The sequence below is a fragment of the Strongylocentrotus purpuratus genome, unplaced genomic scaffold, assembly GCF_000002235.5.
Source record: "Strongylocentrotus purpuratus isolate Spur 01 unplaced genomic scaffold, Spur_5.0 spur5_scaffold_5, whole genome shotgun sequence".
Taxonomy (NCBI): Eukaryota; Metazoa; Echinodermata; class Echinoidea; order Camarodonta; family Strongylocentrotidae; genus Strongylocentrotus; species Strongylocentrotus purpuratus.
The window spans coordinates 5,486,746-5,505,835 of NW_022145611.1; the positions used below are offsets into that span (position 1 = coordinate 5,486,746).

The following is a 19,090-nucleotide window of genomic DNA, read 5'->3' on the forward strand; positions in this document are numbered from 1 at the left end:
GAAATCTTGACGTTATTTTTATTTTGTCTTGAACCTTATGTTTCTTTAAATTATATTAAAATGGCCAATTTATTGTAATCTACGTAACACCAACCTCCAATCTTTCAAAGCCATACTTAAGACCCACCTATAAAAAGGGACCTTCCTTAGTAAAAATTGTCTACTTTGGAGATATCTGAAAAGTGGGGGAACTGACGCCCCTTCACCATCCCGCTCCGGAAGGGCGACCTCTGTTAGAGTCTCTGCTGTTAATTGCCTCCGCCTTGCCCTCCCTCCGTCCCATAGACCTATGGCTATGATCTTTTACGTAGTGTTTTTTTTTTTTTTTAATTTTATGTACGGCCGGTAGGCCTCATTATTACTGCGGAAAAAAATATTCATTTTCAATTCCACATTTCTTTTACCCCTTTCCGTTATAAAATACTAATTTTAACATTTTTAGATATTTTACTCAAGCGGTTGAATTCTGTTTCAGTATGCTTCATATTATTTTTTCTTGGGGGGGGGGGTCGCTTAGCCCTTTCTATGATGAAGCCTTTTTTCGTAGAAATCAATCACGTATTTTGTTAATATGCTTATTTCCTTATTTGCTTGACCTCCCCAAATTCCTATTGATTGATTTATGTTTTGTTTTGTTTTTCTTCTTTCTTTCTTTCTTTGTATTCGTCTATTTTTACTCTTGTATCATGCACAATGGCAAAGCGCGCAACAATGGAGACTTGGACAAAGACTATATCGATTGAGGCATTGTTGACAATCGCTTGGCGACAGTTGAATGCATGTACTGTGCCCACGTCATTTGAAGTGGTAGTCAACGGGAGTGCATCTCCAGTAGTCAACGCAATCACTCTCGGTATATGGGCTGTATAGAGACCGCGTACCGCTGGATTGAAGCTCACTGCGCTGTGTATACCTTCAGCTGATACAACTGCGTAACGAGTTGTTGGACGGATTATTAACTCAAATTTACTTGAAAATCAACTAGAAATCATGACTACGTACATGCCACCGATGCAGACGAGGGGAAGGGCAGAAAAAGCCCCACCACCTGGGTAAGTTGTTTATATTTTTCTTCTTCTAAACCTAACGTTTGTATAAATTGTAACCACATTTGTGAGGCTGTGTTCATCGATCTGCCTCCTTCAAAGTCAAGGTTTTATTGAAATCATGAAGTTTCATGAAGTTGAAATGGCTCTCAATTACAATTTGCTGTGTGTGTATAATGGAATTTCGCCGATCTTACTCCCAGTACGTGTTCTCTTTTACAAATAAAAACCATATCCTTTCATTCTAAATCAAATGTAACTTTTATTTTTATCAACAAATTTATTTGCAATGATTAAAAAGTTGTCCATGTTGACTGAGTTTTGTCAGCTGTTATTGTTGACAAACCTGTGTCTCTATAAATATTGTAGTTGTTGTTGTTGTATTTGTTTTTTACAATAAGTTTAGAGCTAGATATTCTAAACAGGACACTTGGTATCTGAGTATATTACACAAGAAAAAGAGACCCATCTTTGAAAGAGCCTGTCTATTCTGTTTAGAGAAGGTGTAGTTTGTAGAATTAATCTGAACATTTGTCAAGATTCTAAGTCAGAAGGTCAGCAAGTTATTAAACCCTTTTTATGATCCATCTGTTCTTTACAGCCTAGATTTGACAAATCGAGTCTTTGGAAACTACGATGAGAAGAACACACGCACCATGTACAATGGTTCCCACTATGCTAGAACCTTCAAGGGAGAGAAGCACCCTTCCCAGCCAAAACCCAGGCTAACTTCTGCCACCAGGCACAACAATCCCCATCCGGAGGGTGTCGGCTTTCTCATGCAGGACGTCGCGACCCTCCATGACCCCATCTGCGATGTGAAGACCAAGGTCAACCCCAACGATGCTCACTGGTGGCCTTCAAGAGAGAACCCCAACACCAACAAGAACCCAGTCTATACCAAGGACACGATCAATAGGAGTGACTTTAAGACGTATAAGGATAGACCAAAGGGGCAGACCAGACATGGCAGTAACCCTCACACAGTACCTGCTCAAGGGCCAGGTAAGTCATCAGCATTTATTCCCACCCCTCCCTTCTCCCTCCTCCCCCTTTAATTTAAAACCCAATCTGGCATTTCTTATGGGCACATCATATTTCTAATTTTTACATTTCAGATTTTCTTGCTTTGTGCCCCCGCCCCCTACAAAATTCTAGACCTGCCCCAGTGTCTTCTTGTTTGCCTTTCATAATGGACAAATGACAGAGACCTGCAAATGACATAACTGTTGGTTGATATCTTGGCACAAATAGCTGGGCTACAAAGGATATTCGGGTGAAATTTTTACATCAGTTTTACTCAGAAATCTGAACAGAGATTGTATAATATTGTTCTTATTCTATCATAATCAACCCAAGGTAAATTAAACAAGGAATAAAATGGGAACTCAAACAATGATATACAATGTAGCAGCAGCAAATATATACGTGTAGATTTTGTCTGTGATTCAATATTACATACAAAATATTCATATACTGTATGTTTGTCATTGATAGTTTTGTTGATAATAAATAAATTTAATCAAACCAAATTGTTTTCTTTTTCAGTTCCAGTTACTCAATTAGCGAACCCAACCGGGCCCAGACTTCTGATGGAGCGCATCTCTTATCAGCATGGCTATGATAGCCGTAAAGACAACAATCTTCAACAGAGGGGCAAGGTATGTCTAAGAGGATAATCTGATAACAATTAAAGATTGTGACAGACTGGCTGTGTACATTTGTAGGTCTATAAACTTGTAGTATGTTTGGTGTTTGTTCAAAGAATGAGAATTTAAAAGCTTCTATGTAAACAAGACATATCATCTATTGGGATCCGGAAGGGTTTTAGCTCTTTGTAAAAGATTACGGGTAAATGAGCTTAAAGGTAAAGACCAGTTATGGTCATGCGATTGCATTGTGAAAGAAACGTTGTGGAATCGATCAGAAAAGGTTGATCATCTAGCATCTAGCATCTGCAAGGTTCTGGAATCATCAAAATGATAAGAAATTCGGCCCATTCTTCGTAAAGTTACAAGCACTATACAGAGAAAGATGTATATGGGACTACCCTATATCTCTCACAGACCATGAGAGAAACAAATTTACCAAATATATGAATTAGTAGGCGGTTTCCCGGCAAATTTTTTATCATCATGTATTAGTCAAAACATATCCTTTCACATGATTGGTAATAAGAGCTTCCATTTCATTTTTGGAAATTGGGGCGTTTCCAATACTGGTCTTTACCTTTAAGGCTCTAAGCAGATAATGTAGTCTGTGTCTAATTATCTTTTATCAAGTGTCATTAAATTAAATTTGAAATTGAGAATATGAGGAATGTTTAACGCTTAAAACTTTTTTACGATGAGTGTATCAAGTTTTATTTCTATATGTTTAAAAGTAGAATCTGTACAGATTTCTTTTAATATGATCAATCGATATCATTTTGCATAGTTGTAAGAATGGAAATTTAATCATGGTATTCTTTTTTCTTCTAACCAGCTCCATGGAAACTTTGTATGGGATGCATTTCACCCGACCACACAACCAGATGTTAAGGATACCCCTACAAGACCGAGACCCGATCGTCCAGGGCGGGGCAGCAAGGGTATGCACAACATCATGATGCATGACCTCACGTCCGAACCCAACCGGGCCGTCAGGGACGCGCGATTTCCCGGTCAACATCGACCGCTGAAGCCGATCTCGGGAAAGATCGGAGGACCTCAAGAGGACAGGATTTTTGCGACGGACATACCAAGTGCCGGGCTCAGACACGATACGATGCCGACACTCCCTCCCATAGGCACAAATATGTAGGACATGGTTTTTATTTATTTGTGACGACTGTCTAATGATGGAGTTGAATGCTTCACGAAGGGTGCTTCAATCTGTGGACGTGATTCAGATCAGACTTCCAATACTTTAAAGAGAAGGTCGAGTTCTGGGAAGAGGTGGAAAATAATTTGTGAGCATTATGATTGTTATTATTCAAGTGTGGAAGAACATCAGACAACAAATGTTCCCTGAAAAGCATGGCTCTTCAAGTGCCTTAATATTCTACACATGGCATGTAACAGCATGAAAATCGGACAGACTTTTATGCCACATGTTCGTGTAGTCCCATATTACACCTTTCTGTGTACAGTACTTGTAACTTTACCAAGACGGGGCCAAATTTCGTCTCATTTTGATGATTCCAGAACCTTGCAGCACACACCAATTATGCTAGGTGATCAACCATTTCTTTCAAAATGCGATTGTATGACCAGAACTCAACTTTATCTTTAAGTGTTGTGGTCATTGTCTTTATTATCGCAACGAGGCTAACATTTGAACTGCCACTCAATTTTTCTCACATCCACGGCATATACATGTTTAATTGACGTTTAATGGACCAACTTGGAATAAACAAAATAATTGCTAGTGGTGAGCTAAATATGTTTATATCAAAAAAGTTGAATCATTAAATTGTTAATTATGTAAATAAGTCTTGCATTTGTAATCTTTCGAGCAATGGCTCGACAAGGAACTTTCTGCCTTGACATTTGAAAGGAGACGGAAGCATTTATATTCTACTGATCTGAAATAGCACCTGTTATATTGCTTCTATGATGAAGTAAAACAGGGACTTATATGTGGAGATATATGAGGCTGATAAACACTTAAACAGACACTTTTTGATATACAGTGTAGTTTTTATTTAAAAGTCAATAATGATGCTGGCATGTAGCCTTGGCTTTGAACTGTCGCATTGTTTGTTTAAAGCAGGATTTTAAAGATTCAACTACATTATTTTAAGATGGATACTAGTTGTACAAAAATGTGAATATATATTTTTCTGTGCATAATCTAAGAGGTATAAGCTCAATTCTAGAAGTATTTATGTTGCATCTTGTGATCAAACTCTTTAATGGGACTTTCTTTTTACTTTGATATGTTATCTTGCCAAAGTTCATGTATATTGGACATATTTTACAATTTTAGATTTTGTGTTAAGTGGATATGATTATTGAAATTTCTATTTTACTCAGTGACAGGCACAGGAAGCACACCCCATGTCAAAATTAATATTGATATATATCTTACATGTGAATAACTATTTACACATGTACAGTAGTAGAAATAAAAAAATGTGCCCCCTGGTCCTCTGGGCAAAATTTGAAATGTGATATTGTTGCAAAGGTGGCATACTTTTCACACACTCCTTTGATCTGTCAACAACGTCTTTCATGAGAAATGTAATTCATTGAAAGATTTACTTTTTTTCAAGTGAGGAACACGAAAAAAGTATGTTAACTTTGAGGGAACGGAAGAGGAATTAATTGTTAGAAGATGACATGTTTAAGATATGATAAGCATTATTTTGTATCAATATATATATATATATATATATTCCGTCCATTGGCTGAAGGTTTATTTTGGAGATGGGAAGTTGAACAATCCTTAGTCTTCTTAGTGTACATGCTACTGTACGGTTGAAACAACTTAACTATGCAAATTTAAGTGCATTCATGATAGTATTGTCTTTATGATGGAATATTTATATCGGATGTAACTTTTTACGATTTGTATTGCTGTTGAAAATAAATTTAATCATCTATATATTACCTGTAATGTTCACATTATTCTCACCCTATCTTGTTTTCTGGTTTAAAAGTCGTTATATGAGGAGAAAATTATCAGATTATGATAACCATGCTTGAAGAACAAGGTTTTGAAATTTGTATGAATAGAATAATGAAGAAGATGATGATAATGATGGTGATGATGATGGTGATGATGGTGATGATGATGGTGATGAAGATGATGATGGTGATGATGATGATGGTGGTGATGATGGTGATGATGATGGCAATGATGGTGAGGATTATGATGGTGATGATGATGATGGTAATGATGATGATGGTGATGATGATTGTGATGATGGTGATGATGATGGTGATGATGATGATGGTAATGATGATGATTGTGATGATGGTGATGATGATGGTGATGATGATGATGATGGTGATGATGATGGTGATGATGATGGCAATGATGGTGAGGATGATGATGGTGATGATGGCAGTGATGATGATGGTGATGATGATTGTGATGATGGTGATGATGATGGTGATGATGATGATGATGGTAATGATGATGATGGTGATGATGATGGTAATGATGGTGATGATGATGGTGATGATGATGGTGATGATGATGGTGATGATGATGATGGTGATGATGATGGTGATGAAGATGATGATGGTGATGATGATGGTGGTGATGATGGTGATGATGATGGCAATGATGGTGAGGATGATGATGGTGATGATGATGATGGTAATGATGATGGTGATGATGATTGTGATGATGGTGATGATGATGGTGATGATAATGATGATGGTAATGATGATGATTGTGATGATGATGGTGATGATGATGATGATGGTGATGATGATGATGGTGATGATGATGGCAATGATGGTGAGGATGATGATGGTGATGATGGCAGTGATGATGATGGTGATGATGATTGTGATGATGGTGATGATGATGGTGATGATGATGATGATGGTAATGATGATGATGGTGATGATGATGGTAATGATGGTGATGATGATGGTGATGATGATGGTGATGATGATGATGGTGATGATGATGGTGATGATGATGGTGATGATGATTGTGATGATGGTGATGATGATGGTGATGATGATGGTAATGATGATGATGGTGATGATGATGGTAATGATGGTGATGATGATGGTGATGATGATGGTGATGATGATGGTGATGATGATGGTGATGATGATGATGGTGATGATGATGGTGATGATGATGGTGATGATGATAGTGATGATGATGGTGATGATGATCGTGCAAACAATACATTGATAATAATACACCAGTGGTGAATGTTTAAGACTACATAGCATTGAAAATGAAAGGTATTAAGGGAAGAAAATAATGAACGGGAGATAAAGAGAGAGAGAGAGAGAGAGAGAGAGAGAGAGAAAAGGGGGTGCGAAATAGGGTGTGAATGGCTAGCACTGTAATGCATGTAAGCATACATAATTACAAGATACAATGATAATGAGCCAATGGGCAAAAACGATGAGCTAACCCCTTGCCATTTCGGTCAAAATTTTATGAATTTCCACAATTTCACAAATATGCCAAAACGCCCTTCAAAGACACTAATCCGGGTTTGACCGAGCTAATGATGTGCAGGGATGTTCTTTTAGCCCAAATAAGCAAAGGGAGAAATTGAGAAATTTTTGCAAAAAAACAATTAGCTAACCCCCTTGGCACTTGCCATTTTGGGCAAAAATTGATGATTTTTTTCACATGTTCCCAAATATGCTAAAACGCCCCTATAGATAGAGGGGACTATAATTGGGGTTTTACCGAGCTGATGATGTTCCGGGATTTTTAATTTTACCAAATAAACAAAGGGGAAATTTTTATTTTGGGGGCAAAAACGATGAGCTAACCCCTAATTAGTGATTATTCAACTCTCAAAAATTCATAATTTTTCATTTTGTTCTCAGTATTCGTTCATACTTTCCCTAGTCTGCTTCTCTGATTTTTCTTCTTAATTTTAGAATTGTTTGCTATTAGGTAAAAAAAAAAAAAAAAGCCTGTTAATTGGTTGCTTACCTACCCTCAACCCTCCCACAAAGGCTTGTTACGTGTTACTTGTTCTGTTCACTTCTTCGATTTTAGACCAAAAAACGAAGAGATGTTGTAGGCATATTGCCCTTTACTTTGGGTGCCAAAACATTGGTCGGTCGGTCGGAATTCTTTTGTTTTACTTTTTTTTCTCTCTCTTTGGGCTGATATTTTTCAGTTTTAATTGTTTATGTCGGTCGCAAAGGGTAATACAATCTCTTTTTTGTTTAGGCCTTATCGTCAAAATAAGAATCACTCGCCTTCCTCACTGGATTTGTTTCACTTTCCATTGATTGAGTACATTATCATCTAACGTGCAAGTGCGCGCACGACCAGTCCGTAACTTATTAATTTTAGTAATCTCGGATTACAAGCCTGCGCTGACAGCTCACGTGCACCAGCCTCCTCAGTATAATGTGGGCAGCATAGGTCTATTACAGCTCAAACGCTGGATAAAAGGAATTTAATCAAAGGATATAGTTTAGAGATGCATATAGAGTGCCATTGAAGCTGCAATATTGCAAATTCAAGATTTTGGGTTTTCAATACATTGTCAACTTCTAAAACTTCAAACGATGGAGCGACCAATGTATTGCGGCAGGAAAGCTCATGCACTCTCAGGCTTGTCCAGGCCCATCGTTCTGGCGTTGCGGAGGATCAACTATCCGCTCGAAGTTGGTAGTTTTCTGAATGAGCCTTATCTTGATACAGTCAAGGGCATCGCGTCGTTTGGAAATGAACACAGTTTGGGATTATTGTTTGGATTATCATACAACGTTGAACATGGTGAGATTCGTTTGATATATTTTGTTGTATCGACATAGGCCCCCCCCCCCTTAACTAACCATTTCTGAAATTTTAACATTCTAAACTTTTCAATATCAATTATCATTATAATTTATATGTCATCATTATCAGTTCGACATCTGATCCAAAAGGGATATTAATTATAGGCCTAGCGGTAGCCTAGTATATGAGTTTCTCTCTTATAGATTCGTCGAAAAAGAAACACACCCTTTTCTTAATGACATAACTTTCCATATAAATCCATGTACAAATCTTCCACGTGCACGGAACGTTTTGTAACTTTTGTTAAATTATTGTTCATCTCGGATTACAAGCCTGTCTTCCTCAGTAAATATGCCTAGATATCTTAATCTAGATCTACAGCTCAAACGCTCGATAGAAGGATTTTAACCAAAGGATAATAGTTAAGAGATACATATACATATTTTTGAAAGCTGCAGCCATGCACATTTAAGAATGTCAATCTGTATATAATACATGTTACATTAATTATCAACTTCTAAAACCTCAAACGATCGAGGCGAGGGCCCAATGTGATGGGGCAGGAAAGACCGTGCACTCTCCGCTAGCCAAACGATGCGGAGGAACAACTATCCACTCGAAGTTGGTGATTCCTGAATGAGCGCCTCGTTGTTTCTTGAGGATGAACTCACTTTAGGATTATCATTTGGATTATACAACGTTAGCCATGGTGAGGTTCATTTGATGTACAAGTATATTTTAGTCATCTCTCTGCTCTCTCTCTCTCTATCCCTCAGCCCGGCCAAGTTGCGATTTTAGAGCTCCTAATTCGACACATATAGCCTCATACTAGGCCTAGTATAGCCCTGGAACTACCATATAGGCCTGGACCTACCATATAGGCCCGGACCTACTATTTGTAGGTGCCAAAAATTCCCATTCTTTAACAATTATTCATAGTATTTGACCTCCAAACAATTTTTTTAATATTTAGACTTATGGCCCAGGCGCGGATCCAGGATTTCTTAGGGGAGGGGGCCCAACTTTCTTCTTTTTTTTTTCTCCCGAAAATTTGAAAATCGTGCCGGCCGAAAAGTCGCTGAAAAAAAATTGGGGGAGGGGGGGGGGGGGGGGAAGGAGTAGTGAGCACATTTTTTTTGGCCCTCGAAAATGTGAAAATTTGCACCCCCCGCCGCCCTTGAGCGCCGGGGGGGGGGGGGGGTTCCCATCTCCCCCAAAAGGTAAAAATCACGTGTTTTTACACATTTTTTCCAGGAGGGGGGGGGGGGGGGTCACTGTTAGGGTCTACCTCCTCATTGTCAATCTTGTGGACTGTTAATCGATCTGCTAGTCTTCTGATTAAAATCTATGAGTCTTCAAAATTTTAATACATGTATGAGCATTGTTGAATATTGCAGATGACGAAGTTTAGAAAACAAACATGTAAATGTATGTCTGCACTATTTGTCAGTAAGCTTTAACACATGCAGTTTTTGTTTTCCTTATGCTCCGCCCCCTCCCCCCCTTAATAATTCCCGCAATGTGAACATTCTTAAATTTGCAATTTCATCATAATTCATCATTAGTTTGATATCTCATCCAAAAGGGATATTTATGATAATGATAGGCCTATTATGGGTGTCGATTCGTCGAAATAGGAACCCCTCCCTCCTATCTAATCTGATAACTTTCTTTAACTCAAGAACCGGGAGCGGATCAAGGGGGAGCGTAGTGGGGGCGCAAGCCCTCCCCCTTTTATCAGGAAATAGCAGGATAAATGCTAAGAAATTTCCACATAAATGTTCAGTTTAATCATTCAGAAATGGCGTAAAGGCTTTGCGCACGCAGTTTCATACATTTCACGCCCCCCCCCCCCTCCCCCTAGAAAATCGAGTACATTGTACCATGAGTACATTATCATCCACGTGCACGGACCCTTCCGGTTCGTGACTTGTTAATTTTTTCATCTCGGATTACAAGCCTGCCTTAGCTGATGATGGTTCCTCAGACTGGCTCAGTTATGTTGGCCCACAGCTCGAACGCTGGATAGAAGGATTGTAAATTTGTAATCAAATGAGATAGTTTAGAGATACAATGAATGTACATTGTCTATGAAAGCAGCAGCCATTCAAGTTCAAGAAATTCGATGTTCGAAGCATTGCCAACTTCTAAAACTTTAAACGAGCGACTAATGTGATGCGGTAGGAATGGTCATGCACTCTCTGAGTTTCCAGGCCCATCGTTCTGGCGTTGCGGAGGATAATCTATCCGCTCGAAGTTGGTGGTTGAGCGCCTCGCTTTATTTACCTCATATGGTGAAGGGCATCTTTTGGGATGAACACAGTTTTGGATTATTATTTCATTTTGGATTATCATACAACGTTGATCATGGTGAGATTCAGTTGATTTATCTTGTTGTTACGTCATACCCTCATGTGCTACTGTCACTGTGCATTAAGCCTAGTAAGTATGATTTTAAAACTGCAAAGACCTGTATTTATGAGCTAATTACAGGCCTATTCATCTCTCTGCGCGCGCCTTCTCTCTCTCTATTTCGGTCCAGTTACGAAATTAGATCTCCTTCGATACATACACCTACTATGTGCTTTAACCAGTCCTATTTTGGAAGAACTATTATTAGTATTTGACCTTCAAACTAATTTTGTTTATGACTGTAACCTCCTCTCTTTTATAAAACCTTTCTAATTTACTTGTGGTGTTTGACTGGCCGACAGATATCCTTCAACTTTTGTTCTATTTCAACTAATCTTTGCGTGACACGAGAAATGAAGTACGTGCTTCTAGCCCCATGCTGGATGTTAACATTTATGAATCACAAAATTTCACAAATATTTCTAGGCCTACAGATTTGAGCATTTTTAGCTAGTCTAGAGTAAAGTACCCGGTTTTCGGCCACTTAAGACAAAATCCTATTTATTGGACTCTTTACTTCCTATTTATTATCATTTCTTGTTCAAATCATGAAGCAAATATTATTATTATTTAAACAAAAAAAGAATCCCCAAAAAAAATCACGAATTGCCATGACAATATTCATTTCAATTTTCACTGTTTTGGAGCCGGTTATCGGCCGAGCGTTTCAGTTTACGGCCGCATGTACAAAGTCAATCGGAAGCGCTCGCGCGCGCCGTGCGTTTCTGCGCTGATGTATAGCACACGCGGGCGGAGCAGGTATCCCACGCCGGAGCTCCCGGGTGCTCGCCTGACCGAATACAGGCACAGCGGTGATCGGAAGTTGGAATCTGAATTAGACGGACATATCGTGTGTGCGTCGCGGTGTGCGGCTGCATTGATTTAATACATGCGATGAGATACTTTTGAGCTTGCGACCAGCACAAAATCGGGCTCTATATCTGAAAAATACTTGAAATAAAGCTCATTTTATGGTACCCATATTTCTTACATACACGCGTAAGAAACTCGATTTTTCAGATTTGGGTAGCGGGACCGCCGATTACATCGCTAAAATGTGATATTTTAGGATATATTTTTCATTGCAAATGTGGTTCTTCAGTGACACTGGCATGGTATGGTATGTGTGGGATATGTGTTATGCTATTATGCGATGTATTTTAAAGTGATTTTACCATGTATCCAACCAATTGGCCGAAAACCGGAGCTGACCGATTACCGGGTACTTTACTCTATACGACTTCCAGTATCTATTAGACCGGGAGAAAGAGAGAGAGCTCGAAAAACGGAGTTCAAGGCCTGGAGAGACGGAGAGAAAGGGGATAGGGTGATAGAAGGGAGTAGGTTCCATCATAGACCTACCACCAACTAGTCTATGGTTCCATTCAGTCAATTTTGGGGTTCATATATTGCACGCTCCTTTTCGCACAGATCTGTGCCGTAACTGAGATGATAAACAATCATGATTGTGCGAAACACGTGCAACTGGAAGAAGCCGCGAGGCTGTGCGAACAGCTGATTGACATAGCGCAGACATCTACTTTCATTTTGTTTACAAACAATAGGCTCTACATGCGCGCGGCTTAGTGTATCCAGGGTCCCTCCAACCTCCCGGTCCCTGGTGCAACTTCGCGTTTGTTTGACAATGAACCTACTACAAACTACACGTGGTTTGATCTGCATAGCGCAGTAAATGATGCAAAAATATAGGCTGTGAATGTAATTAACTCGTTGCTAATATAATTTTGAAACAGTTGAAAATGGATTAATACTCTTAATTGATCACGATTGTGTGCGGCTTTGTGTAGGCCTTTTAAGTTTATGTACTTAAATCGTTCATCATTCTTTTCTATTTGATAAAGGAGAGATCCAGGCAATTAGGATCCAGCTGTTGGAACACTCTTGTCTTTTTCTCTCCTTCTCTGGGAAGTTCTTTTCTCCACATGCTCAGTCTCTCTTCTGTTCTTTCTCTCCTTCCCTCTAAATTTTGTTTTCTACATATTTCTTTCGGTATATTTCCCCTCTCCGCTTTTCCCTGGCATTGCCTTTTCCACACTCTCTCTCCCTAGCGCTCTCTTCTCTCTCTCTCACTCACTCTCTCTCTCTCTAGATATCATTTTATCCTCTTCCATTTCCTCATCGGTTTCTCGTTCACTCGTTCACATTTTTTATATTCCTCCCCCCCCTTTCATTTGTTTCTTTTTCCCGGAGTCGATCCCTCCTCTTGCACATTCCCTCTATCCTTGTCTCATTCATGTTGTCTTTTCTCCTCTCTTCTCTCCGTCATTCCCTCTTTACTGAGTCTATCGCTCCTTCTCTCCTCTACCTATTTCTCCTTCATACTCTCAATCTCCCACTCTCTCTATTTTCGTTCTTATATTGTTCTCTAGCTCCTTCACACGTTCTATCTTTCCTCTCTTTCTCCGCTGTCTCATCTAATATCTCTATCTTCTCTTCACATCCGCTGTCTCTTTGTCTTTCTCTCCCCTTCATTCTGTCGTTTTCTCCGTCTTACTCTCTGTCCCTCTTTCACTCTCTTTTCTCTCTTCATCATGTTCTACCGTTCTCTCCATTTCACAATTTGTCTATCCTTCTCTTATATTGCCACTACTATTCCCTCCTTCACAATCTCTATTCTCCCTCTTTTCTCTCTTTTCTCACTCATATTGTTATATCCAAACCTGTCTATAATTCTTTTCTTTTTCTCATCTCTTAGGCCATGTAAAATTGATTTCATGTTGATCGTCCCCGCCCGCTTCCTTTTTGGGGGCCGCCTCCTATTTTTTGTTATTTGTTATTTTTTTTTTTTTTTTTTTTTTTTTTTTTGAAATTTTTTTTGATTTTTTTTTTTTTTTTGAAAGAAAAAAAACATGAAAAACACTGCTAGAATGGCTCTATTTCTGATTTAAAAAAAAAAAATTGTTGGCGGCCATCTTGAAAAAAAATAGCCTCGACTGTCAGGGAAAATGTACCGAGCGGCCATTTTGAGCGGCCATTTTGAAATATCAAATATCAAATAACATGGTACACCCTCCTCCTCTTTTTCAAAAAATCCGGACGATCAACATGTAATCAATTTTACATGGCCTTACATCTATTGTTCTCATTGTCTCCGTATTATATCCCTCTTTTACCCTCTTTCTGTCATCCTCCCTACCCTCTATCCATTTCTCTTTCACATTATCTTTCACTCTCTTCTCTCCACTTTCTTTTGTTCTGCCCCTTTCACATTCTATTCCTCCTCTCTTTCCTATATCTTTCTCTCCTACATCACCATCATAAACATTACTAATGCCACGGTGTAGATATTGATCCTTGAATAGTAACAGCACTGAATCCGTAACAATATTCAGCTGCTTTTACAAACCTGTCAAGGATTACATGTAGTTGTGTAATGTATTTACTTTGTAATCCGCACTCGACTTTAGAGGTACTTCAGAACAGGCGCGTAGCCAGGGGGGCGGTGGGGGCAGTCGCCCCCCCCCCAAAACGCCGGCCAAAAAAAAAAAAAAAAAAGAGAGAAAAAAGAAGAAAGGAAGAGGACGTAGGAAGAAAAAGGATTAAGAGTCGAGAACGGTACAACGAATCGTCTTCTTTCTCTAATAATTTAATGAAACGTCTAAGCTTCCGCGCTTCGCGCGGGAGGGGAGGGGGGGGAAACTGAATTCAGATAAGGATTAAGAATCGAGAACGGTACAACAAATCGTCTTCTTTCTCTAATAATTTATGAAACGTCAAAGCTTCCGCGGGAGGGGAGGGGGAAACTGAATTCAGACAAGGATTAAGAGTCGAGAATGGTCCTACGAATCGTCTTCATTCTCTTATAATTTGATGAAACCTCAAAGCTTTCGCGCTGCACCCTCCCCCCTAGGGAGCGCGCTATGCGCGCTCTGTAAGTGATTCGCACGCTTCGCGTGCTCACTACCGCCCCCCCTAAAATGAAATCCTGGCTACGCGCTTGCTTCAGAAACCCAAGAGATGAGACGGTAGTTTCTTTATTGATAGGTATGAATGTGATATAAAGCACCTCGGACGTTAGGGGGCGACATTCCCATAAAAGTGGACTGGGTGGAGTGGAAAAAATGCTGCTTGGGTGATCAAGAACGAGGTCAAACAGATGTTCGATTCGAGTTCAGAATACAGTCTTGTTCTAAACGGTTTAAAATCATATGAGAGGGCTAGTATTATCTTGGTAGTAAACTGAGAATTCGATTTTCATTTTTAATATGAAGCCATTATAAGGCAGGGTTGTTGTATGGTAGGTTTGCGGAGGTTCCCCCTTCCCTTCTCTCGCTCTCTCCCTCTCTGTCTCTCTGTCTCTCTGTCTCTGTCTGTCTGTCTCTCTCTGTCTGTCTCTCTCTCTCTTCATACCTATCTGAGCTCTACAAGATGATTATAAAATTACCCTAAAGGTGACAATATTGCACTACTAGTGATGAGTACACTAATACATTGAGCCCCTTTGCTCGATGTCCAAAACAGGTAAAACTGCGAGAAGAACCAGATATTCGATGCCAAAAGAAAATGCTAAAATGGGACAGAAATTAACAGATTATAAGGACTCATCTTTATGCAATTAATATTGGAAGTTTGTGGCGACTTTCTTTTTTAAAGATTGAAGAGCGCCATCTCAGTCCCAACAACATTTCTGCTTATTCTTGCAATTAACTTCGAAGAGGGCAAGACGAAAAGCTTTAGAGATGTCTGTTGTCATTGCTATTTTTCTTTTTTGTAATACCAATCATCTATTTAGTTTTGTTTAAGTTTCACTTGTTTTATTTAATCACTTCATATTTTGATAAGCCTATCAAAAAAAAAAAAAAGATTTGAAAGAAATAGTATCGATACCTAATCTCATGCACCTGCTTTGTTGCTATTTCTCTCAGGTTCTGCATCAGCCATCAAGTGTCCTTTTCGCCGAGAATGAAGCTATCGTCTCCCCTGGTGTAGTGTGTGAACCTTCAGGGACCACGTTTGAGAAGCCTTTAAAGTTGGTCATCCCTCACTGTGCAGTGTTAACAGACCCCTCCAAAGCCAAACTCACCATGTACTTCACTAATGGCAATACGAAAGGTGAGTGTAATCATAGGTGGTGGTATGCATGCAGTGTCCCTTTAAAGAGCGCTCCATGGTATCCTAGAGTTTGTGCAGCTTTAAACCATCCTTGTTCTTTTCATTTCTTCATCAATGCAGAATGCAGAGCCTCCCAAATACAGGGAGGGATCACATCATCAAGGCGACGACTGTCAATTCTTAATTATAAGAAAGAGGAGTAAAGTAAAGTAGAGAGGTAAGGAGTGAAATTACAGACAAAGTAATAAGAAAAATGGACTGAGGGAAAGATAAATAGATAGATAAATAGAGAAAGAGAGAGAGAGAGAGATATATATATATATAAAGAGAGAACGGTAGAGGGAAAAGTAGATAGAGAGAGAGAGATAAAGGGAGAGATAGAGAAAAATAAAGAGCGCTCCATTGTATCCTAGAGTTTGTGACTTTTTTGAAATGTTGTCAATACTTGTGACCTTTAAACCATCCTTGTTCTTTTCATTTCTTCAATGCAGAACGCAGAGCAGATCATCCCCAACACCATGAGGGATCCCACCGTCACCAAGGTGACGACTGTCAATTCTTAATATATATAATTAATGGTAGGCCTAATGGTTTTTATGATTTAAACTTCAGACAATTAATAAAGTTAATAACTTAATAAAGGTAAACAATCTATTCCACAATTATAAGAAAGAGGAGGAAAATGAAGTAGAGAGGTAAAGAGTGAAATTACAGACAAAGTAAGGAGAAAGAAAGGACTGAGGGATAGATAAATAGATAGATAGATAGAGAAAGAGAGAGAGAGAAAGAGAGATAAAGGGAGAGATAAAGAGAGAATGGCAGAGGGAAAAGTAGAGATAGAGAGATAGAGAGAGAACAACAGAGGGAAAAGTAGAGAGAGAGAGAGAGAGATAAAGGGAGAGATAGAAAAAAAGAGCGCTCCATTGTATCCTAGAGTTTGTGACTTTTTTGAAATGTTGTCAATACTTGTGACCTTTAAACCATCCTTGTTCTTTTCATTTCTTCAACAATGTAGAACGCAGAGCCTCCCCAACACCACGAGGGATCACATCATCAAGGCGACGACTTTCAATTCTTAATTATAAGAAAGACGAGTAAAGTAAAGTAGAGAGGTAAGGAGTGAAATTACAGACAAAGTAAGAAGAGAGAACGGCAGAGGGAAAAGTAGAGAGAGATAAGGGAGAGATAGAGAGAGAACGGCAGAGGGAAAAGTAGAGAGAGAGAGAGAGAGATAAAAGGAGAGATAGAAAGAAATAAAGAGCGCTTCATTGTACCCTAGAGTTTGTGACTTGTGTGAAATGTTGTCAATACTTGCGACCTTTAAACCATCCTTGTTCTTTTTCATTTCTTCAATGCAGAATGCAGAGCAGAGCATCCCCAACACCATGAGGGATCACACCATCACCAAGGCGACGACTGTCAATTCTTAATATATATAATTAATGGTAATGGTTTTTGTGATTTAAATTTCAGAAATTAATAAAGTAAATAACTAGATAAATAGATAGATACATAGAGAAAGAGAGATAAAGGGAGAGATAATGAGAGAACGGCAGCGGGAAAAGTAGAGATAGAGAGATAGAGAGAGAACGGCAGAGGGAAAAGTAGAGAGAGAGAGAGAGAGATAAAGGGAGAGATAGAAAGAAATAAAGAGCGCTCCATTGTATCCTAGAGTTTGTGACTTTTTTGAAATGTCAATACTTGTGACCTTTAAACCATCCTCGTTCTTTTCATTTCTTCAATGCAGAACGCAGAGCAGATCATCCCCAACACCATGAGGGATCCCACCGTCACCAAGGTGACGACTGTCAATTCTTGATATATATAATTAATGGTGATGGTTTTTATGATTTAAATTTCAGAAAATTAATAAAGTTAATAACTTAATAAAGGTAAACAATCTATTCCACAATTATAAGAAAGAGGAGGAAAGTGAAGTAGAGAGGTAAGGAGTGAAATTACAGACAAAGTAAGAAGAAAAAAGGACTGAGGGATAGATAAATAGATAGAGAAAGAGAGAGAAAGGGAGAGATAGAGAACGGCAGAGGGAAAAGTAGAGAGAGAGAGAGATAAAGGGAGAGATAGAGAGAAATTAAGAGCGCTCGATTGTATCCTAGAGTTTTTGACTTGTGTGAAATGTTGTCAATACTTGTGACCTTTAAAGGTACACTGCCATACTTGTAGCTACTTGCTCCCTCTATATAGAAAACTTCCCCAATCGGTGCCTGTTGGTCCCCCATGATCCTCTTTTTCTTATGTTAAATGAGAGCTGAGTTAATGAGATAGCCACCTGTCACAGTGACCTCGACGGCTCGCTGTGTGGTCTAATCCCTTCTTGCCCAGTAGTGGTGACGGTCTTTAAACCATCCATGTTCTTTTCATTTCTTCAATGCAGAACGCAGAGCAGAGCATTCCCAACACCATGAGGGATCACACCATCACCAAGGCGACGACTGTCAATTCTTAATAAATATATATGTAATCATATATCATATCCTTCAAGCTTTATATAGCTTTAAGCTATCAGAGAAGTATCATTTTTCAATTTGATGAGAAGGAATTATTCTGTTGACATTATCTTACAAAAAGTGTTTAAAACATTAGACTGTATAGTTCATGTGTAATATTTGTGTACTGTAATTGACACGGTTATTGCCTTTTGGCATTAAATATTTGTAACTGTAGATTAGAAATGTTTAAAAAATGTTGAACATCGTGGTCAAGATGTGCTGTTCTACAAGTAATAATAATAATAATAGGCATTTTTATAGCGCCGTCTATCTAGACAATGCTATTCCGAGGCGCACAAGAACAATAGAAAGAATGAGAAAGTTTGGACGAGAAAGATCAGATGAGAGTCATAGTGCCAAGTACAGGTATTGTTAGAAAAGATAAGATTTCAGCTTGGATTTAAAGTCTCTAAGGAAGTTATAATTCTCAAATTAAATGGTAAATTATTCCAAAGACAAGGTGCTGCAGATGAAAAAGCCCTTTATCACCACAGGCTACTCATGTCTTTGGGATCTTAAGAAGATGCTGGTGTGATGATCTTAGACTACGCGCTGGTGTATAAGGCATAACCAGGTTTTGTAAATAGTTTGGTGCTAATCCGTTTACAGCCTTCCATGTGA

General features: G+C 38.9%; 1 protein-coding gene across 1 annotated transcript; it reads left to right on the top strand.

Moving 5' to 3' along the window:
• The first annotated feature begins 769 nt into the window (after positions 1-769).
• On the top strand, positions 770-3,984 carry LOC574562 (uncharacterized protein C2orf73 homolog). Its single transcript, XM_774878.5, has 4 exons — positions 770-1,052; positions 1,648-2,051; positions 2,595-2,707; positions 3,531-3,984. The coding sequence occupies exons 1-4, from the start codon at positions 991-993 to the stop codon at positions 3,846-3,848; spliced, it is 897 nt and encodes a 298-aa protein (XP_779971.3). The 5' UTR covers positions 770-990; the 3' UTR covers positions 3,849-3,984.
• Positions 3,985-19,090: the final 15,106 nt, after the last annotated feature.